The 24,194-nt window shown below is 38.3% G+C and overlaps 1 protein-coding gene across 2 annotated transcripts in view; it reads left to right on the plus strand.

The window, feature by feature from the left end:
* CRTAC1 (cartilage acidic protein 1) overlaps positions 1–24,194 on the plus strand; it is a 2,772,383-nt gene that overhangs the window by 1,942,277 nt on the left and 805,912 nt on the right. For both annotated transcript variants that reach the window (XM_044056906.1, XM_044056905.1), the window contains exons 10-11: positions 2,150–2,250; positions 22,105–22,273. In XM_044056906.1, coding sequence (XP_043912841.1) covers positions 2,150–2,250; positions 22,105–22,273 — 270 coding nt within the window. The remainder of the gene's footprint in view (positions 1–2,149; positions 2,251–22,104; positions 22,274–24,194) is intronic.

A 24,194-nucleotide genomic window follows, 5' to 3' on the forward strand; every position in this document is an offset into this window, starting at 1 on the left:
GTTTATGGACCATGAATGTTCCATCCGAGCAGGGTGCAATGCATAACAGCCTTTGTGCCCTAGAGATGTGCAGCACACTGACCGCTGAACCTTTACCACCTGAATGGAGTGCACAGGTATGCACCACCAGCCTATGCAGCCATAGCGTGTAGCCATGGGCAGCAGATCAGAGTTATGGCAGCCGTAAGACATCTGTATCACAGCAGACTTTACTTGTCATGCCACTGTCAGGGATGCAGCAGCAGGTCCTCTGTGAAGGGGTATAGCAAGGGTAGTGATGGTACACAATGGCTGATACGGACACGCACAACACACACACACACCCTGAACCACTGGGGACATTAGCAACACCCTCAGTCATTGTTTCATTTCTTAAGGAATATCATTGCTGTTAGGATACCAGGAATTTAAATCCCTATTGCAACGAAGTACATGTCAATAACCATTAAACATTTTTTAAAATATATTGGCATATCATTATACATATATTCATGAGCCTGTTTATTTTTTGGTTATTTTTGTCTTGTATAAAAATTATGAAACGCATAAATTCATTGTCATGGTTTGAAAGGGAAGGGTGTTATTTACCATTTCATTTACCATTTTCACAAACACTTAAAGGCCCGCGGTACTTTCATGTCAGGCCTATTCTGGATTCTAAAGTTGTGTCCTTGCCTGAATTCATCCTGGTGAGTCACCCATATAGACAGGTACCTGAAGAATTTCATAATAAGCTTGATAGAAATACAATAATTATTTCTTCCTTTCTTTCACATTGCTCAGGTCATATACTTTATCTGAAATTCTACCTCCTGCAGCTTTGGTAGCTAAAAGATGTACAAGACTGTGATTATGCTAGCATGTGGTATCCTCCGCTACCATCACTTATAAGGAAAAGGAAGCTCTGGGCGCATCTGTTCGGAATTCCAATATTAAGATTCTGAAGCCCCGATAAGGGTTGGGGGACAGTACTTTTTGACACTATAAGATTATTCTAGTGTCATGTTTCATATTTTGCATGATAATTCTGGACATTTAGTAATTTCTAGGAATGAAATCAACGTTGTATATCCGAAACTAGATCTGTTTCTAGAAGATGTTAAAAGTATACAAATTTTTGAAAGTTGATAAGCCTGTGGTCCCCCTCCATTTTCAAAATGCCAAAAATACATCATAAGAGCATCTGGGATCCACCTTTCAGGCCTGTTGTGGCTGCTAGTGGCTCAAAAACTCACCCCATGACTGTAGATATTGATCGACCATTGAAGTTTGTTATGACAACTAAGACACACATATGAAGAGATTTGTGGGTCTCTGTAGGGGAGACTTACTTCAGGCTATATTAATAGAGTGTGTTGCTTTTTTAACTATTGATATTGTAGATTTTATTTCACACTATTCCCTCAGAAGGAAGATTGGCTTTATTTGAAGTGTGTCTGTTATCTTTTGATGTATTGAAAAACAGCAAGGTAAATTTACCGTCAGAGCTGGTCAGAGAGGTCCTAGAAAAGATTTTTCTATTTTTTGAAGGAGAAACCTTTGACAAATGAAGGAGGTTGCAAGGGGTACAGCTTGCGCCCCAATATATGCGAACTTAGTGCTATTAGGATGGGAAAAGTTGTTTGTATTCAATTCCATGTTTCTATTAAAGTATACCTGAGATTCCAGGATGACATGTTTGTTCTTTGGGAAGGGTCAGAAGAAATTATTGAAGTTATCAATTATTTAAGCAATCGATTTTTAATAAACTTCTATTTTTCATTATTTAGCTCATGTTTGGCTTGTGGTTAGTGCAAATCATTGCCTAGTAATCTTACTGCGTCGTTTTATTTATTCAATCAATTACTGTATAAGTAGCATTCTGGTTAATGTGCAAGAGTTTCATCTGTGTTAGTATTTGGTTTGAAGTTAACTTAATTGACGGAGCTGGTCATTATTACAAACCCTCGCTAATTGCATATAATATGGTGTTAAATGATGAAATCATATGAACACTGGAAAATATTATTGGTTTATTAGCTTTATTGACTTTGCACTGTGTGCTTGTGTAACCAAGTTTGCAAAATCTGTACCATGGCTCTGCCTTCGTAGATGTATGTGTTAATGTTCCCTGAGCTGACCTTGCAATGTCTGCTTTCTTCTTGTGCAGGTGGTGCGGTGACAGACTTTGACGGGGATGGCTTGCTGGATTTGATCTTGTCTCATGGAGAATCGATGGCACAGCCTTTGTCGGTCTTTAAGGTGAACCAGGTAAGGCCAGCTGATATTACATTTTCTCAAGTAATTCCTCTTCCAGGGCTCAACATGCCAAGGTGTCATTGTTCCACTGCAATCCTCACCAGTTCATCTCACTTTGATTACTCAAATATTCAAATCAATGCGAGAGGATTGATTTAAGGTAGTGTGTGTGAGGTGGAGATGGGGAAGAAGTTGGTTATAGAGTTCAAGCCATTGTAGTTTTTTTTTTTTTTTTTTTTTTTTTTTAAAGCTATGCAGTGGTGAGAGTAATGGGGAGGTTAGCAGTGAATCTGGCTATTTTGTTGTAAGTGGTTTCAAGTTTAGCTAATAGATTGGATTGGATATTAGTAAGAATAGGGGCTGCATAAAGTAAGGTTGGGAGAAGGAAAGTCTGTGCTAGAGAATGTTTAGCATTAATAGTGAGGTATTTTTTGTCTGTATTAGGACCAAGTTTTGGTGGGTCTTTTTGATGGCTTGCTGAATATGTATGTCAGACTTTAGTTGGTCATCTATGATTGCACCCAAAAGTTTAGTATGTGGTTCAACAGAGAAGTGTATTATTAACAGAAGATACTGTGAAGGTATTTTTGTGTTGCTGGAGTGATTTGGGGAGGAAAAGTAGAAGTTTTGTTTTTTTTTTCTTTTTAGGATTGAGAAGTAGTTGATTATTGGTCACACCAGACCGTTACGATCTGGTCTTTGACTATAACCAGCTTATTTACGTGTTTGCGATATGGTTGTCAGGTGAATCTTGCATCTGTATCATCTGTGTCCCAGTTATGTAATAAAAGTGGTATGATCACTTCTTTGCTTCATATGCTATCAGTGTCAGAAAAAAATGAGGGCAAAGAAGACCCAAAATGAAAGTATGTGAAGAAGAAAAACTACTTTACTGGCTTTTAAATCCAGTAAAGCACTTAGCAAGCACTATTAAACAGGCAGCAGCATACTTCTCTGCATCTTTGCTTAGGAGTTCTAGACAAATCTAAAAATAATGGAGGAAAAGAGAATCAGTCAGGGACAGTTTTTAAAATGCTCTAGTTCACTTAAAATGTTACTACAACAGGTTTTGCTTTACCATGAATTTGCAGAAAACAAAGTATTTAACCCTAAAGTCAGGCATTATTGATAGTCTAGGATCATCAGTGATTTACCAGAAAATCAAAAACTGTATGATGGGCAACATAATAATACAGAGCAAAAGCAGGGACCGTCTGCAAAAGCTGTGGACAGCAGGCAGAAAGAAACTGCTAGAACTAGTGGCTTTAAAAGTTGTTAGAGACTTCATTCCACTACAGTTTTTATTTATAGATATGATAAAGTGAACTTCTTACAGCTTTTAAAAGTTGTTTTCCATTCTGATGCTGTTCTTTGATAGCTTCCAATGTCTTCTTTTAGTCCCTAGCATAAGGCGCAACCTTAAAAGCCCTTGGATGTCCTTAAGCTTTTATTAGGCACCCCCAAGCATGGTTACGATCATGCCTAATGTTAAGGAAGCACTAAACAAGTTTATATTTTGGCCTTATTGCTGCATTAATCATGGTGCTCCATGCACAAAAATGTTTTCTGTAATAATTTATGCTTCTGTCAATCCATGAAATTGGCTAATTTGTGTTTCTGTATGAATTTCTTAACTTTTTTCCATTCCTCTGAGTCTGTGAGTTTACTTTAGCATTCCAGTATGACACTGGGTAGGTTTATCTCATGAAAAGCTCTAGATTGGAAAGGATTTAGGCCTTCCCTAAATCTAGAGATGAGCTAGACCTCTTAATGCAGTGACTTTGCATGGAAAGCTATTGAGTGAGACCCGTTAAACCTCATTCACTACCACTTCACTGTCCCCATTTTCTTCTGCCTAATGTCATCACAGTGATGTCATCGTAGTGATGTCATCACCGTGAGGTGGATGGGTAAGCTACATAAATATATATATATATATATATATATATATATATATATATATATATATATATATATATAGAGAGAGAGAGAGAGAGAAAGAGTTCAGACGGGGTGTAATATCACAGGGTTTCTTTGTCTGTGCTCAAAAAGGAAGTTTGGATAAAACAGATCACTGTTTGGTGTGCCCACATAAAACATGCCCATTACTGCTTTGTCAGACATATAATAGACCTACTCCATGATAATAGACCTACTCCATGATATGGGATTCGGTTTAATACATTACAGATGTCACATAAAATAAGCCTATTACTTAAACTGTCTTCTGTATGCACTGTACTATAGTGTACAGAAAAAAACAGCACCTTTGGTTACTAACTGTATATGCGGCCTCATTATAAACTGTGGCACTATTGTAAAATGTGCTGAGCTACTGCTTCCTATGAGTACGTGAGAGTCAGAAACAGCTTGTACTAATTTTTTAAGGTGAAACACTCAGTGGTGAACTATCCCATGATACTGCAGAGTCAGAAGTGACTTTCCACATAATTTTTAATTGAGGGCTTAAACTCCATGTTTTATCCGTTATTGCTGTTCTATAATACAAACTCATTTCATGCTGCACTGTGATAAACATTGTGCACAAACATTTCTCTACCAGAATTAGAAACCATTTCTCATTAAAACCATACATTGGATGTTGAGATTTATTTGGGTGACATGAGACATTATGATTTTTCTATCTGATCATATGCCACTGCGCCACTTTACATCAAATCGGCTCTGCCACATACTTTTGTTGCCTGTACACATAAATAGTTAATACACTGGTACCTTACAAGATGCTAACAGAACCTAATTAACTGACATGCAATTAAGTATTATTTTTGAAAGCCCATATTCCCCACTAGAACCTCTGCAGTATCTTTGACTTGCTCTCCGTTCCTTCATCTGCTCTTTATTCTTTCTGGGCAATCCCAAATGTGACCCTTCACTATCAATGCACTGAAACAATTTCTCCCATACTTACTCAGTATGAGCCACGTACCCCAAACATTTACATAAATTGCAGCTGTCAATGTGAATGAATGGTGCAGGAGCTCCAGGACATAATCAGTGCAGGACTTTTAGAACATCCTTATTACAGAGAGGATTGTGAGCGTGTCGCCAGTCATAAGTAACTTATTATAGGTTTGTGACATGCATTTAAGACATTAAGTACAGAGAAAAGCAAAGTTCAAGAGATGAATCTGGACTTCCATGTCAAGAACACAGAATAAGTTATGAGCGGACAGACCTAATCATGATACTTTGTAGTGCATAGAGCTTTGTGTTAATTGTATTACTAGTTACAGGAAAACAAAATGCCATATGGCTTTAAAAGCCATCAAACACTTTGTCTTGCCATAAAGACAGTAGGCAGAAGCAAAGCGGCCTGCTGAAGAATTGAAGGCTTTAAAATCTGATAGACACTTTACCCTGCCATATTTTTGATTAAAAGTGTGTTGGAGCAAACTATCCAACAGCTTTTAAAGCTGTTTAGCTTCTGCTGCTGTTTTGTGTTGAAAATCTAGGTCATAACAGCTCTCTGCTCACCATCTTATAAGATATCCCTACTTCCAGCAAAGCATTTGCCATATTCACCCATCAATAAACCACCAAGAAGCAAGAAATAACTCAGCATAATTATCTATAATCAAGCAGATTCAATATGTCGGATTGAGATTCATAAACGATAAAAGTGTTTTTTTTTTTCCTGATACTACCTGGGTGACTGTCCGATCTAGCTAAACTGCAAGTATTTCTGCTTCTTGAACTGTTTTAAACTGTTTAAAGTTGTTTTTGCACCTGCACTTTTAAACTTTGTCCTGTTTGTTGCATATACCTGTTGAGGCTATACACTCAAGTGCGCTAGCCTGTGTTACATATTTATTGCATTTTCCTGCTGTTTGTTGCAAAAAAGAAAAAAAAACTATCCTTGTTTCCTGTCTTTCCTGACCTAGAGTAGTACAAATACAGGCTTTGCTGTATTCTGGACTTTTGCAAAGTTCCTGTGTTGTCCATTTCCTTTCTTGGATAAAGGGAGGCTTCTTTGTTCACCAGTGGCAGTGGGGAGCTTAGAGCAGCCTGTCTGTCCCTGGAGGAGTGTTCCCAGCACAAGAATCTGGTAGTCTATTGGCTGTTTTGGGCCAATTTCTAGCTCTTTCAAGTCTCCCTGTATAAAACCCGCTTTGGCGCGGTTTTTGCACTTATTGCTCCTCAGCCAAGCTCCTTCTGGTCCTGCAGAGTGGTGCTAGCAGCAGAGAGGCTAAAAGAGCGACTGCTAACCTGATAAAAGTGTTTTTTTTTTCCTGCTACCACCTGGGCGACTGTCCGATCTAGCTAAACTGCAAGTATTTCTGCTTCTTGAACTCTTTTAAACTGTTTAAAGTTGTTTTTGCACCTGCAATTTTAAAGTTTGTCCTGTTTGTTGCATTTACCTGTTGAGGCTACACACTCAAGTGCACTAGCCTGTGTTACATATTTATTGCATTTTCCTGCAGTTTGTTGCAAAAAAGAAAAAAAACAAAAAAATGATCCTCGTTTCCCGTCTTTCCTGACCTAGAGTAGTCCAAATACAGGCTTTGCTGTATTCTGGACTTTTGGAAAGTTTCTGTGTTGCCCATTTCCTTTCTTGGATAAAGGGAGGCTTCTTTGTTCACCAGTGGCAGTGGGGAGCTTAGAGCAGCCTATCTGTCCCTGGAGGAGTGTTCCCAGCACAAAAATTTGGTAGTCTATTAGCCGTTTTGGGCCAATTTCTAGCTCTTTCAACTCCCCCTGTATAAAACCCGCTTTGGCGTGGCTTTGCGCGATTTTGCGCATAGTGCAGCATCGGGCAGCTCCGCTTAATTGGGTTTAAACCATTCTCGGCTCCACAAAGTCTGCTCTTCACTTTTTCCCTTAGAACTGATCTAGTTCTCATAATAAACACCCTATTCCTACTCTAAAGCCTGGCACTTGCTCACAAAAGCAATTATATAAGTCAGCACTAAAAAATTAAAAGCACTACACCCTCACAAACTCCCCTTGAGTACCTTGTTCCCCATTGGCCCCTTTTTTCAATTATAAAGGAATTCCCAATACTGTTCTAGCATGTCCAAAGGTCAGTTGTCAATCTCCTCTCCGGTCCAGCTGGTGAATCTGGGAATCTTGAGGCAATGTTACAACTGCCTCATGTACACAGACAACCCTCTCCTCCTCCCAACAAATTCCAACACATGTGAGAGATGCAACCATATAGCCAAACTGGAGGCTAAGCTCTCTCAACTCATGACTGGCGTAACCAGTCAGGAGGAGAAGGAAACCACACTCACTACAATTCCAGTCTCACATAGACCTACCACGACAGCAAACCAAACACATAAACACACAAAAACATACTCGGAGGCTCTAAATAAAAATCTGTCTAAGCAGCAGAGACCTCCAAAGCAGACACCCAAGCAACCGCTACCCCAAAACAAAACACGTGCACCACATAGCTCACAAAGCCAGTGTGCCGGGAAGTCACAGCCCTTAAGGCTAAACAACACACCTGATACACTTGTAATAGGTGACTCTATCGTCAGGCACACTGACATCCCGCTCACCAAGCTGAACAAGGTGGTCACGGTGAGCTGCCTGTCTGGCGCTAGGATCTGCCACATAACACAAGTACTCAGGTCACTCCAAGGCAAGTACAAATATGACTCAGTCATTGTCCATGCTGGTGTGAATGACCTGAGATGCATCTCCCTGGACTACATGAAAAGAGACATAGAGGAGCTCTCTGAGCATGTAGCCCAGGCCGGTATGACCCTGACCTTGAGTAGCATCTTACCGTCACCAAGAATGATGCCACAATATGAAGACAAGATGATTAATTTCAACAATTGGCTTAAGTATTGGTGTCATTCAAAGGGGATCCAATGCCTGTCAGCCTGGGATGACATGCTCCACAAGCCACGATGCTTCTCTAGGGATGGCTTGCACCTGTCACCCCTGGGCTTTCAGATATTGGCAAAGGCCCTTGCCACCCCCATAGTGCCTTTATTAGGCAAGGCTCAAAAGACAAACCCACCTCCATAGGTATCACAAGGGATGATAAACTAAGAGTAATGCTACTCAACGCCAGAAGTCTAAACCTCAAGATGCACACACTCAAAACTCTCCTTAGCATGGAGAACATAGATATCTGTGCAGTAACAGAAACCTGGTTCAAGGCTCCTGAGAGCACCCCAGCACTACCAGGTTATGCCTCATACCATGCTTTCGGCCCCAAAACTTGGACCGAACCACAAAAGAAGGGGGAGTATCAATATTCGTCAAATATACCCACACCTCCAGGTTGGTGGCACAGCACGAAGCATCAGAGACTATCCATGTGCAACTAACAGTGGGTAAAACTGCCTTCCAGTTTATAGCCTGCTACAGGCCACCCTCCCAAACCCAGGAACCCAACTCGGCCTTCCTGAGAACACTGGAAAATATGAAGGTATTTCCAAACACCATTATTTTGGGCGGCTTCAACTACCCAGACATAGACTGGGAGCATTACTCTAGCTCCAACACCCTAGTCCAAAGGTTCCTAGAATTTATAAACTCAAATGCTATGGAACAACTTGTTACCACTCCCACAAGAGGGGAAAATATACTGGACCTGATCATCACCAACATGGTGGCTCTATGCTCCAGACCAGAAGTGTAATCTCACTGGTAAGATCAGACCATAAACTAATGTGACTGGATATTCACATCCCGACCCCACCCCCTGCCCAGAAAACCGCAGTGAAAAACTTCTCTAAAGCAAATTTCACACTCCTCAAAACCGAGGTGGAATCCTTCAAAGCCCCCGGGCTTGTGGAAAATATGGCCCAGACCGCAGAATCCTTTATAAACACATTCTATGAACACCTTCAGGAATGCATGCATCATGCAATCCCAAATAAAACCAAGACCCAATCCTCCAAAGACAGGCGTCCTGTCTGGTGGACCCCAGCAATAAACAAACTATACAATAGAAGGAGGAAGCTACTACATGATAGAGCAAAATCCCAAAAAGGGAAGGCATCTCTGATCAGTATTAGCAAAAAACTACGGGCACTCATAAAATCGTCTAAGGCCAGCTTCGAGAGAAAAATTGCACAGGACACTAAGGATTATCACAAGGCTTTCTTTAGTTATGTTAGGATCCTGGGTGGGAATTCCCAGATATGCTCAGAATTTGTCCAAAATGACAAAAAATACACCAAACCCACAGACATTGCCAACATCCTAGCTGACAGGTTCAGCGCAACCCCCTCCTCCCCACCAAAAGGGCAAATATCTATCGCAGCAGAGTACTGCTCCCCTGACATCTCAGATGCTGAGGTAAGAGCCGCCCTCTCCAAAGCCAAAAACACAGCATCAATGGGACCAGATGTTATCCCAGGCTGCGTCCTACATGAACTCCAAGAAGAGCTAAACCCAAACATAAAACTACTGTTCAATCTCAGCCTTACTACAGGATATGTACCCAAAGAGTGGCGTACAGCAGCAGTGGTCCCTCTCCACAAAGGTGGTGCCTCAACGGATCCTGGAAATTATCGCCCCATAAGCCTGACTAGCTTGGTCTGCAAAGCTATGGAAAGGATCATCATGGACCTCATAGATAAATATATTGGGGACATACAGACACTGGATCCTACCCAGTTCGGCTTTAAGGGCAGATCCTGCCTCTTAAACCTGGTCGATTTCTTTGAAACAGTCACCAAGGCCATTGACGAGGGGAAGGTGGTCCACACAACCTACCTGGACCTCGCAAAAGCCTTCTATACAATACCCCACTCGGGCATTATAGATAAGCTCACCAGCTTAAATATAAACCCCTATGTCACTACATGGGTTGCAAACTGGCTCAAGGACAGAACCCACGTGGTTAGAATTGCTGGAGCCATGTCAGACTCCAAACCAGTTACAAGTGGCATCCCACAAGGCTCAGTCATGGGACCTCTCTTGTTCGGTATATATTTCTCTGAGGTACAGGCCAACACGGAAGGACTGTGGCTGACCAAGTTCGCAGATGACTGCAAACTAGGCGCCATAATTGACTCTCCAGCTGACACATGCATCTTACAAAAGGGCCTCATAGAAACAGACAACTTGTGCCAGAGCCATGGCCTCAAGCTAAATGCCAAAAAGTGTATAGTCATCCCCTTTGGAAAAAACAAAGTGCCCACAAATTACCACATAGGTGGTAATCCATTAAGTACGGAAGAAGTAATTAGGAACCTAGGGGACCCAAGTTGATAGCAATCTCTCATTTGAAAACCACATGGCCAAAGTGATTAGAAAAAAATTTTCTATAGCCCACCAAATCATGAAGGGATTCACATCTAGATCAGGGGAGGTCATCGTGCCTCTTTACTCATCAGGCCCATAATTGAGTACAATGCCCCTTTTGGGATGTACCTTACCAGACACCTACAGCAACTGGAAAGACCCCAAAAGTACCTCAGCAAGAGGATCAAAGGGCTCAAACAGATGCCATATGCTGCTCGGTTAAAGAAACTCCAGCTCTACTCAGTGGTATACCACCTGCTCAGAGGCGATCTGTGCCTGACGTATAAAGCCATGTCCAACCCAGAATTAATGAACATGCTGCACCTCAGAAAATCCAAATCCCATCGAGCTACACTCTCGAGAGACTTGAACCTCAGCACTGAAATAAATAGGACATGCTGGAGGGACAGATTCATAACCCAGAGGCTCCCTTCACTCTGGAATAAAATCCCAGTCCAGGTTAGGCAGAGTCCCTCATTGACTCTCTTCAAGAGGAATCTTGATGAGTGGATGGGAGTTCATAGGTTTACCCCGGTATCACTTCTGTGTCACTGTTAGACAGAGGCACAGTATACTAACCTCGAAAAAGGGCATAGCAAAATTCATTTAAAATGGGTGGCAAAAGCCAAACGCACTCTGGCTAGGCTTATAAATGCCCTATGGCAGATAGCCTAGTATGAACCTATGAACCTATATGGTTTAACACACCCATCTCGCATTTCTTAAGAAGAAGCAACGTAACATGACTCAGAAACAAACCACTTAAACCTTCTTATTTTATGTTGCACTCATAACAGAATTATTAATCAACCAACCACAGAGTGCTCCGTCATAGTACAGGAACCAGGAAGTATTCTTATTAATTTTATCGAAAATTCCACAATCAAGACCTTAACCTTATCTAATCTGTAATGGTTAAATAATGTTCAGTTGTGCAGATTTTATGTAGAGTATCAGTGCAATTATACAATTATTTGCAACCTTGATATATCATTAATAGAGTCATTAAAACAAAGTTATTATAGACTTATTAGTGTTAAAACTACATCCACACTCTGACCCTCGTTAATATCTATTTCTCATAAAATACATCTATCTCATAGCATATAAATTACATATTAAAGGTATGTAGCTGAATCAGTTCTAAAATGCTGTTATTTACAATTCAAAACAGTTGAAAACCAGGCAGAATTTAGCTAGTAAAATTAAAGCAACTACATTGAAAATGGCTTGATGACAGTGGTACTTTAAAAGAGAGCATTGCAATGTTTGGATTTTACAAAATTTGTTTTAAGCAGAAGTAATTGCTGCTCCACATTAAACTTTTCCAGCCGTATGTCTATTAAAACAGAACTTGTATCATTGTTTTTTGCACTGTATATCATATCCCTTGGATTCTTAAACATAGTACATTCTTGTATAAATGCATTCTATGTACTTGTGGTTAGTATACAAACCTGTCATTACCATAATTCATAAACATGGAGTGTATTAATGAGAAACAATTCACAAACGATTACATACATCTTTGAATTTTACACAAATTTGCATAGCGGATGCATTGTACTATGCATATGAGTGCCTGTAGCATGACAATGCAGCACAGCATTGTAGGGGAACCCCTCCTGAATGAGGAATGCTGTGTCTGACACATCTGATTCAGTAGCTGTTTCCTCCTGCACTCTGCTCCGCTGTCAGTTCACACAATGATTGATGAAATGCTCTGATTCATTATCTGTGCAGCAGAGCTAATGTTGTTACCATAATATGGTAATGCAGGGAGCTACAGCTGTGAAAATATCTCATTGGTGGGAGCTGAACTGTGTTACTAAATGTAGTGGATACAAGTGAGTTTGTGGTAGTAGGTCTGCCTTCACAAAATGGGACTTTGGAACCATTAGGATTTTCTTCAGCCATGGAAACCAGCTTTCGTTTTCACATAGTCACTGATGATGCTCACTTCTGTAAGCTGGGTAGCACATCAGCAGTGAAGGGAATTGGTACAGTGGACTACATCAGCTGTTTATATATGGTTCTGGCGACATTCTGTAAGTAGTTTAACCACTGTATATGCAATTATTACAGTGATTTGTTTCTAAATCACACAGTCCTGCACTGCGGGGTCATTTACCCAGTCTGCTGCATGCATGGGGTACTATCTGCAATCAAGCCCTACTCTGTTGGACACTATGTTTATGAATCCAATGTGTTAAACTCTAGGGATCAATTTAGTAATCATTTAACTTGCTTTTTACACTCATCACATTCAGTAATATCCTGTTCTATAATTCCTGGAGTAGCATAATGCGTTATGTGAAAAAAAATGAATGTAAATTTCACCATATCTGCATACAAATCTAAGCAACTGGAAATGTATACATAATTTTAACAACCAGTGTTAAAGCAATTGTATATTATAACAATTATTCTTTCAAATTAACAATGAGATTTGAAATATGTTTTATCATGTTTAAATTCTCCTATTTTTTTTCATTCAAAGTAATTTTCTGCTCCACATTAACCATTTCCAGCTGTGCTACCATTAAAATGTGACTAGTTTCCACTGTTAAATAGGTACTTGCTTATTATCGCAACCAGATTTGCACACTGCCATAATTTGTATCTGTGTGCGGAAACAGGTTGCTTAACTTAAGAAGGGATCTGTGAAGAAGAAAGCATTACTCTGTCGCTGTGGGTCTGAGCCCGGAAGAGGAGAAAGGGTGTGGGTTTGTACCTCTTTGCCCCTGTAACTCCACAGTGGTGCTCCACTTTGCAGTACCTGTGTTTCTCAAGACAATGTCAGGTACTGGAAAAGCAATTCATCAAATATACCCTGCGACGTTAGGAGATTGCAAATCTCTCGGAGACCAGGATTACTGCCTTTCCTAGGTTAGGCAAAGTGCTGATTTAGAGAAACTGAAGTGCATAATTTCACTTCAGGTACTAAAAAAGTGTCCCCATTTGTGAAGCACTGCCAATACTTTAGAAATACAGAAACTCAAAATCACCTCATGATTACACGTAGTAAGAACACTTCCAAATATATCTTACTGCCGGACAATGCACTTCTTCCTGTACTTTGTGGCTGGTAGCAGCTTTTTCCCTGAAAATATCTTTCAAAACTGCCCCCCCCCCAAAAAAAAAAAAAGTGACCAAAACCATCAGTACTGTGTGTGTGTTTGCCTTGTCTGAAGGATTCCTTACACACACACACACACACACACACACACACACACACAAGAAATCTGTTCATCAGAATGAGAGCAGGCATGACAATTTCAACCGTGCATGTGTAATGCACGCTGAAAACAGGAACAGGATTTTCTCAAATGTTTGTCTTCCCGAAGGTAAAGCAAAGTTAGTCCACAGCCAAACTAACTCAGAGCAGCACCCAATACTGTTTCATGGACTCATAAGTGTGGAAGTATGCAAAAGTCGCAACCGCGAAAAATCTGGTTGTGAGAATACATAAGTACCGTTAAATATTTAGTGTATATCATTAAATTCTGTCCATACCTAGTATACCTGTACTTTTCTTAACACCGCATACCAAATCAGTAGTGTGGCATTCTGGAATTTAAAAGTGCCATAACATTTTATACAAAACATATAAACATTTTCAGCAATGTCTGGCTACGATTTTCAACCTTTGGAAATGCAGGTTTACTTTTACCCCATAATATTAATTGACAGCATGTAGTCTTAGTCCGACACTAACTTCTCTAAGGGAACTGGCTTCATAAAAATTAAACTTTAAATATAAATATTGACATGTTTAAAGTATATTAGTTTTGTATTCGACTGAATTGCTGTTCTACATTAACCTTTTATAATCCCATTAAATTATGACTTTTATTGGTATTTACAGTACATAACCATAATCTCAAAGCATTAACCTAGTGAGCATATACATTTTGAATGACACATGCCACATTTAATAATTCTGTGGTTGTGGAAATGGTAGAACACTTTATATGAAAATTAAACCTTCTTCAGTATTTGCTTGCACTTTAAAGCAGTTGTTAATGTAGAAGTATTTCTGATATGTAACATTAGAACAAAAATATATAGTTCTAATTAAAATCAACTTTGAGGAGAACTGGCTTTAAGCATACTGAACATTCACACATCTTCAGCAATTCCTCCTAGTCAATGATAGATAATAGCTTGTAATTATGACATCCTCCCTCAGTATAGTTGGAAAAGTAATGTTATACATTATCTTCTGTCACTTAGATTCTTCAGTCATATCTAAAAACTGCATTAATCGTTGTAGCATGACTTCTGGATAACTTGGGATATTTGTTTCTTTCCTAAATTCATATACAGTCTTCAGAAACAGTCCAAGCCAGCATTTTTATTTGAACAAAATTCCAGGAAATGAGCCTCTTTACCCTCCAATACCAACTTTCCTCATATTTTTATCGTGCGTTATCCTTCATAAATAGAAACTGCTCCTCTTAAGAGCTTTACCCACAAGGCATGAACTTTGCCACGCTGTGTTTTTTTTTTTTTTTTTTTTTCTTTTCTTTCAAATTCATGTCTTGCTGTCTTCATGGCAACATACTTTTAATGTAAAATTGCAGTCCTCAACTTTACATAGTTTCATATGTCTAAAATGTCCAGTCAGCATTCTTGTTTTATTACAAAAAATCGTGTTTATTTCTTTCTAACTCTGTATCCCTTAACATTAAATCAGATCGTGTTTCAGCTGATATATATATATATATATATATATATATATATATATATATATGATAAGTGGAATAGGCTCAAGCTTTATGTTGACTTTGTTCATTGTCATTTTTTCTCCGTTTCCTACACTGTCATTACATGTACAACATTGTCATACATCACAGTACACCCAAATGCAGCACAGCAAGCCGACAGAGCTCGGAAACAGCGTCAACCAATAATAGATAGTCAGTCACCATAAAACGCTGTCCCCTAACAGCACTGAATCACAGTCTCAATAAATCATAAATAGTTATCTCCAATAATCCAATGGCGTTATTAGACACGTAGATAAAGATTCCAATGATAACACTGAGCTCGTAGATAAAAATACTTTTATTCAAAATTCAACAAAAGTAAGCGCATTCCTTTGGCTTAAGATATTTGATGAGTGGATACCATTCCTACTAGCAAAATTAGTTAGGCTTCTGAGTACTGATATTTTTTAGATGTATAAACACTTGTGTGCCCACATAACAGGATATGCAGGGCAACGCTAAACTATATTCCGCTATCTAACATATACCCAAGTTCCACTGTCCCTATGGTCTTTCTCATCCGTATGAACTTTACAAAATGCCATTATATGGAATTAACCCAACATAATGTGAAGCTAATAGTTCTTTATATGGGATACCTTTAAGAAATCAATAAAAACTTTCAATACATTCTCTACCGCAATATTAAAAATGTATGTATGTGTGTGTGTGTGTGTGTATATATATATATATATATATATATATATATATATATGTGTGTGTGTGTGTGTGTGTGTGTGTGGGTCTACGTGATATGATCAACATTTCACAATGTTGAAACCCATATGGCCAAGACCATATGATCGACATTTGAAATGTCGAACATACAAGTAGACCAAAAAGAAAAAAAACTAACTTTAAAGATGCTAGCAGGGGGCTATGCCCAACTGCACCACCCCATAGGGGGCTCCATCCCCCGTGATTTTAATATACCAACTCTGACATCACACTACAGTGCAGAAATAGAAATGTTTCCATTCCACATTGTTCAGAGATGCCGGTTCCCCATGGTCGACATTTCAAATGTCAATTGTATGGTCTCAGCCATATGGGTTTCGACACTGTAAAATGTCGACCATGTGAAGGGGACCCATATTATATATATATATATATATATATATATATATATATATATATATATATATATATATATATATATATATATATATATATATATTTCTGCAAGTAATGTTTCATTTTCTATTAAATAATTTTACTCATTATAGTTAACTATCACTGTTTCCTCATTCTTTATAACTTCTATGCTGTCCAATTTCTTCCATTTAAAGATTAATACTCTATCAAAATTCTCTGGGATCCCACACACTGGCCCAGAAGCAAAAAGTGTTGACCTAATACAATTAATTCTAAGTCAAATGTGGGCTAGGTTTTGAAAAATATAGCAACTGCATAAAATAATGCCTATATAGATATGACAAGTAATGCCATGCCATCCATATTTGCCACGTGGAAGATATGTGCATGCTACAAACACACCATTAAAAGGGGACAGTAATGTAGTCCAAGAACAACAGAAATAGCATTTTTGACAAACAACATGCCTGTTTGACTTTGTATTCATCCTAAAGGTTCAGATACATTGTGTAACAATATTTAGTGTATTTTTAAGGATTCCTATTGAAATGTCAGCATGCGTAATGTCGAGTGCCTGCAGACTGAAAAAAACAAGATCGCAAATCCAGGAGGAGTGTGACTCTCCAACATCACTCTTCTCTTTTAAACCTTTTTTTTTTATTTGCAGTGGGGGCAAGCCCTCTAACCCCCAAAACTTAAATATATAGGAACTCTGACATTGTCATACCTTGAAGAAAAGGGAATATTCTGGAAAATGCCCATTTTTCACTTGGTATATGCAAGTCCATCTGTCCATTCAGAATACTTGTTTGAGGATTTGGTATAGCAGGTTCTGACATTTCAAATGGTTACCTATTTATAATCATGCCAGCTTCTTAATAATGAATATAAATGGGCCTGAAAAACTGTAACATTTCAAAACTTGGTATATGGCTTATTCATTAGATCAAAAGCCTTTGATGCGTACCATATAACCTTTTTGGTTGTTTGCCATTAATTTATAATTAACTTCTAAATTGTTGTTATTGACTGTAGTCAGTTATTGCTTCCAGCTTGCTGTGCAAACGTCAAACTAGTATAATACTCAAACCAACACGTAAGGCAGTCACGAAAAAGATCCTTTGCCACCAAGGAAACCAGTCCAGGAACGTTTATTAGATAAAATGACACAGTTAACACAAAGCGTGAAAGTACTTAAAAGCCAAAGGGCATATAAGCACGTGAACGCCTTAATCCATAAAACACCATGCGTTTTCGTCAACTTCCTGACTTCATCAGACAACCAGTACATCAATTAGACTTCATTTATATACACAATATCACCAATTAGTTAATAAATTAAGGAATTCAAAAATTTAAAGGTATATCATTATTCAAACTAGGTAAGCATTCTATGTGAACACAGAAATTTCATATAAAATCCACAAAACACTTATTCATAAAATATTTGACTGACCATAGATGATCTTAAAAAATCTTAAATAATCTTAAATAATCTCTTACTTGTTCCTAAAAATAAATGTTTCAAAAGGTTATTAGGAAAAACTTAAAAACATTTATATATATACATATACTCTTTCCAGTTGATATTATATCCTACCAATTGTTCCTAAAATCAAATCAACTATAAAAATATTATAAATATTGTAAAAGTGATATATAACTATTAAATAGTTATTCTTATAGTATGAACTTTAAAAATGTATAATAATGTTAAAATGTTGAAATAAATTTGTTACTCATAATTTATTAGTTCATTAGTTCAAGCCTGCTTCCAGTACTATGGAGCCCTCTTGTGGTCATTTAGGGTTATTGTCACTAAGTACAATTTCTTCCTACAACTTAGCAGCTCTTAATTTAAGTAGTGGCAATATAGATATATTATCATTAAGCCCTGGAAATTTATCCGCATTTAGGGCCACTTGCCACCACAATTCCCTATATTCAATTCTAGTTTCCCACGGGCCCCCTCGAACATCCTGTTGAATACATTCTATTACTAGGAATTTAAATTTATATTCCTTGCATGTTTTGCTATGCTTATATAAAGCGTTACTTTCCTTCTTAATGGATATCTCATAGATGTGCTCATAGATTCTTTTCCTTAAAGCTCTTTCAGATTTCCCAAAATAAAAGGACCTGCATTTTTCACAAAAAGCAAGGTACACTATCCCTTTAGTGTCACAATTGAAATATTCCTGGCTACTTATCATTTTGTTTCTGCTTGCTATATAATATCTTTCATCATTTATGACATAGCAACACTGCCTACAATGCCCACATTTATAAGTGCCCTTTCTGATCGCCTTGAAGACAGTTTGGAATTTATTGCTCTCAAGGATATCACCGAGGTTCCTAGCATTTCTATAGATCTATGGTCAGTCAAATATTTTATGAATAAGTGTTTTGTGGATTTTATATGAAATTTTTGTGTTTGCATAGAATGTTTACCTATTTTGAATAATGATATACCTTTAAATTTTTGAATTCCTTAATTTGTTAACTAATTGGTGATATTGTGTATATAAATGAAGTCTAATTGATGTACTGGTTGTCTGATGAAGTCAAGAAGTTGACGAAAACGCATGGTGTTTTATGGATTAAGGCGTTCATGTGTTTATATGCCCTTTGGCTTTTAAGTACTTTCACACTTTGTGTTAACTGTGTCATTTTATCTAATAAACGTTCCTGGACTGGTTTCCTTGGTGACGAAGGGTCTTTTTCGTGACTGCCTTACGTGTTGGTTTGAGTTTATTTGCAGTTCCTGTTTTGGTGAAACTAGTATAATACTGCTAAATAAGGTTAGCCAAATATTTAATACTTTCACTCCGTTTCATCAAAATGTAAAATTGTAATATTCAATGCATAACCAATCCTTGGCCTCTTTTTTTAAGAAATATTAATTTCAAAGACTGAGCTCAGCGTCTGCAATTCAGGAATACTGAGTAAACACAGGAACTTTGCTATCAGAGGAGAAAAAAGCCAGTAAACTCTGGCAGTAGTCCATTATTGTTGGAAGCACTTCAATGCTATGACTACATCTACTGCTCTTGAATTATGGAATTCCAGGGGGGGGGGGGTAATCCTTCATCCATCAGACCAAATCCTCATATTTCTACATGTCCTTCATCACATGCTGCCCCGGGAAGTCATAGAACCAGTTCCACCTTCCCAAGTGGGAAAGGGGTTATATTTATTTTTTTAATTTAAAAGATAATAAATTGGTACTTTCTAAATTCTGCAGTACCATACACCTCAACCTCTTAGCGCAAGACATCTAGTCATAGACTAGCATTATGGGATGGCAAAGGTCCAAAAACAGGGACAGAATTTAAAATATTGCTCTTATAAATTTTGAAAGCTGATAGAATAGCAGGATTTGTGTTAGTATGCATTTTATGATGGATATGAAGTCTGAAACTTGTGAATATGTTATTATTTAGTGACTTCAGTCCTCCTCGATTTACCAGAAATCCACAAATCTTGAGAGAGACCAAAACTATGAGGTTGAATCTGGACAGTTGAGAGGCATGTTTAACATATACATGCTCAGACACACACGCACACCTCTCTCATACAAATGACTAGTTTAAATTACATAGACACGCGCGCACACACACACACACACACACACACACACACACACACACACACACACACACACACACACACACACTCTCTCTCATATATATAAAAACGAACCGCCAGTTTAACTAACACGCACATTATTAGATTCATACACTCACTCACACTTACCTCTGCATGGCTAGTTTAAATTCTGCAGTAAGTGCAGATGGAGTTAACATCCACAGCTTGCATTATTAGTCGCACTAAAGTTGAAGTTGTTGACTTTCAGTCCTAAAACTGAAGGTAAATGCTGGATTTCATGGTGGCCAATTTTACTTTTTATTAATGTTGCAACTTAAGATACCTGATAAGTTATTTGCAAACTTTAATTATGGCACGTTTGCTTGTAGAGGACAGTTAAAATATTTTCTTACTAACTTGCAGCCGCTCTATTATGACTGGGAGAGAATACATTGCTCTGTTGGTTTGTAAAACCAGTAAGAGCTGTATGTATGTTATTTTAATGCAACACCACGCTTGTGCAGAATTCTGTGGTTACGGCAGTCAAGTACAGCTCTAATTATTATCATTATTAGACTGCATTGTACTATTCTTTTTCTAAAATGTTTTCATTCTAGATATCCTTCAGGAAATGCACACTAATGCAAAACTTGTCATTCTAGAACCGTTCTACGTTTATAAGCGCCCTATTGAAAATTTGTTCCTGATTTTAGACCATTGTCCCCCTCCACAAATTATGTTTGGCTAATGGCTCTGTTTAAAATTTTTGTGCTGAGATACTGACAGGTATGAGTTCTGAGGGGCCACTGGATCTTAATCTACATTTCTTTACATCAGTGAAACATTTGAAACACAAATTCATTAACATTATGTCCGCCTTACAAACAGCAGGATAACATCCGGTCATACCTATCAATTATTCCTGATTTTTGCCCTGCCTCTGGCAAATGCTTGATTTTCTGTTAAATTGAGTATTTCAACAAGTCAGTATATATATATATATATATATATATATATATATCATTGTTCAAAATGCATATTGACATAAAATCTGTAAGTGAATGAGAATAATAGATGCCTGAATCTGAATCCTTATCTACATGTTAGTCATGAAATCAATGACAGCGGCAGCTGGTCCTGTAGTCAGTAAGGAACAGCAAGTGGTCCTCCTTAAAGGAGAAAACACCATCACGGGCTGCTCTGTTTTCTAATGGAATCTTCTTAAAAGTGTTTGCCCTTGTCTACACTCCAAAATCGGGATTTAATGAGGCCAATCAGCAATTTGTGGCACCCTATTATTTTGAGGCCATAACCAGGAAATGCAGAGGACTTGAGTACAGTTGAGAGAGGTATGTTATGAATGCTACGTGTTATGAGTTGTCCCAACATTATGTTGTAATTTTTTATCCAAATTGCCCCTTCAAAGTCTCTATTAAGTCCTAACACTGGATTCCTATCCATGCTATCCAGGAACCGGGACGTTTTCTATCACTCTTTAGAGGGAGATATCGCCTAGCATTGAGAACCATTAGTTTAAACAAAAGTAACTCAAAAAGTGACTCACATTTAAGTTACTAGTTACTAAAAAAAAAGTAATATATTACTATTACTTTTTACTATTTTGAAAAAGTAACTAGTTAAATTACTAGTTACTCGAAATTTTAATCTATTACATATTGCAATATATTCCTCCCAACACTGATCTTACTACAAGATTTAGGTAAGTGATTCTACTACATATGTATTTACATCTTACCACACTGATTTGACAAAATGTCAATTGTAGTTCTCGTTAGTGTAGAACTGGCAAATATTCAGAATGAAGATACAATATCTAGTTGTCCTTTTTTTTTAGTAACTCAGTTATCACACTGGAAAATGTTAAGACCCATCATGTAAGGCAGATAGGAACAAAGTGAAGTCAAATGAGTTGCACAGGGTCACATGAGAGTTGCACAGGGTCACATGGGAGTTGCACAGGGTCACATGGTAAATATGCAGAAGCTGAAGAGAATCAATCTTATGTCTTCAGTTCCACAGCCCAGCAATTTAGTCATTGATGTACTGCTGGTTTAAATGGAACTTTCTGGTCTACAGATTGTATTGGCATGGAGATTATTATTGATAGCACTTTATTCCTTACCTTCCAATGCATTTATTTTCTGTTTCCCAGGGTTCTGGTAACAACTGGATGCGCATAATACCACGCACAAAGTTTGGTGCCTTTGCACGTGGAGCTAAGGTAGTGCTTTACACAAAGAACAGTGGCCCACACCTGAGGATTATTGATGGTGGGTCAGGTTATCTTTGTGAAATGGAACCAGTAGCACACTTTGGACTTGGTAAGTGTATATACTATCTGCATACACTGGTCAAAATTTTTTTTATTTTTTTCTTAATTTTGGAATGCTGACTGAAAGATGGTATAGGAACTGCTTTTCAACACTTCATTGTCTTCACATAAAACAAAACTATTTACAAAAAAATTCTCCCAGTTTTGATCCTGACCTTTAGAGGCACTGTATTATGAAATGGTTTGCAGTGTTTTGCAAAAAGCAAAGGATTTCTTGTTTCCAAAAGTGATTGTTACATCTAGTAACTGGCATGGTTTAGTTGGTTAGTTTATTATACTAGGATATAATACAAGTTTGACTCTTGAGATCAATAAGGTTTGAATATCTAAATGAACTGAAAAGTTTGGATTCCATGGTTCTGATGTTCTCTTCTAGGTGCTGTTTCACCCTTATGTCAGACTTCAGAGGTGTGCAGTATGGCTTAATGTGTGTCTGTGTGTGTGTGATGCTTAGCTTCTTTAGACACAATTTTTTAAATATAACTAGTAAAAATCAGATAAGTGATATGATTCAAACAATAAAACATAATCAACAGGAGACCAACAAGGATCCTTTCTATATTTAGTTTTCATGATCAACACCCCTTTTTCCCATTTCTACATGGAGTTGGGGTGTTGTCAACTGTTGCCATCTCGCCCGATTCAGTAAGACTCTGCTACCTGTTTTGTTAGCCATGCCTGACTGTCACAGGTCTTCTCCACACAGTCCATCTACCTCTTTGACGGGTGCCCCTGCTTCCTCATGCCTTCTTCCTGTCTGTGTCAAATCATCTTCACCACATTGTCTTCTGCCTTTCTGTACTTGTGCCTGAACCACCACAAGCTGTTTGATCTTCTATGCAATTCATCTACTTTTGCTCCTGGTCTGACATCATCATGTCTTCATTTATCCCAAAGTGCACATTCTACCACCTGCCTCAGGAACTTAATCTCCATCACTTCTAGCTTCCTCATCTGCTGTGCCTTTAATGCCCAGATTTCTGTACCAAACAGTCATATTGGTCACAACACGGTTTTGTACACCTTACTGTTTAGGTACTTTGGCATTCTTATTTCACATACTTCCCATGGCATTCTGTGTTTGTTGGCCGCAGCCTTTCTGATTCTGTCTTTGATTTTCTCATTCATACTTCCCTTCCCAGATACTTGAAGCTGTTAACTTGTTTCTCTATATTCCCTTCTATCTCTATTTTCAGTTTATTTCCCCCACTTGCTACCAGTACATCTGATTTATCTGTCTCAGTTTCATCCCATGTGCCTTCAGTTTTCAATTCTACTTCCCTATCCTTTGATGATATTGTTTCTCAGAGTCTACCTGTAATATCAAATCATCTGCATGCAGGAACTTTGTTGGTCTGTCCCCTCTGACCTGTCAGCTGATGTAGTCCATTACCAGTATGAACAACAGTGGTCTTAGAGCTGAACCCTCATGTGCACCTATTCTCTCCGAGGACCCCTTTGTGAGACTGAGCAATGTTTGTACTTGAGTTATTGAGTCATTGTACATAGCTTGCAGTAATGCTACTTTGAACAACTGCAGGACTGCCCATATCTGCTTTATTGGGACCTTCTGATATGCTTTTTGCAAGTCTAGGAATGCTCATTTGGACTCTTTCCTCATCTCTAGCTTCTCAACTATCTGTCTCACTGCAAACATTAGGTTAGGTGCTGCATCCTGATCTCAATTCACACTGCTCATCTCCCATGTTGCTTTCTAATACTCTGTGTATTCATCCATCAAACACCCTCCCCAGAACTTTCATGCAGTGTAACCGGAGTATGATACCTCTCTACTGCCCGGAGTTGTGAACGTCCCCCCTTTGTTCTTGAACACTGGCACTAATATGCTTATTCTGCAGTCATCTCTGGTTCATGTTTCTCTCCACACTTCTGTGAGTACCCTCGCACCA

This window comes from Protopterus annectens, chromosome 14.part0 (genome assembly GCF_019279795.1).
Source record: "Protopterus annectens isolate FY-2018-M chromosome 14.part0, PAN1.0, whole genome shotgun sequence".
In the NCBI taxonomy this organism is placed as follows: domain Eukaryota; kingdom Metazoa; phylum Chordata; order Ceratodontiformes; family Protopteridae; genus Protopterus; species Protopterus annectens.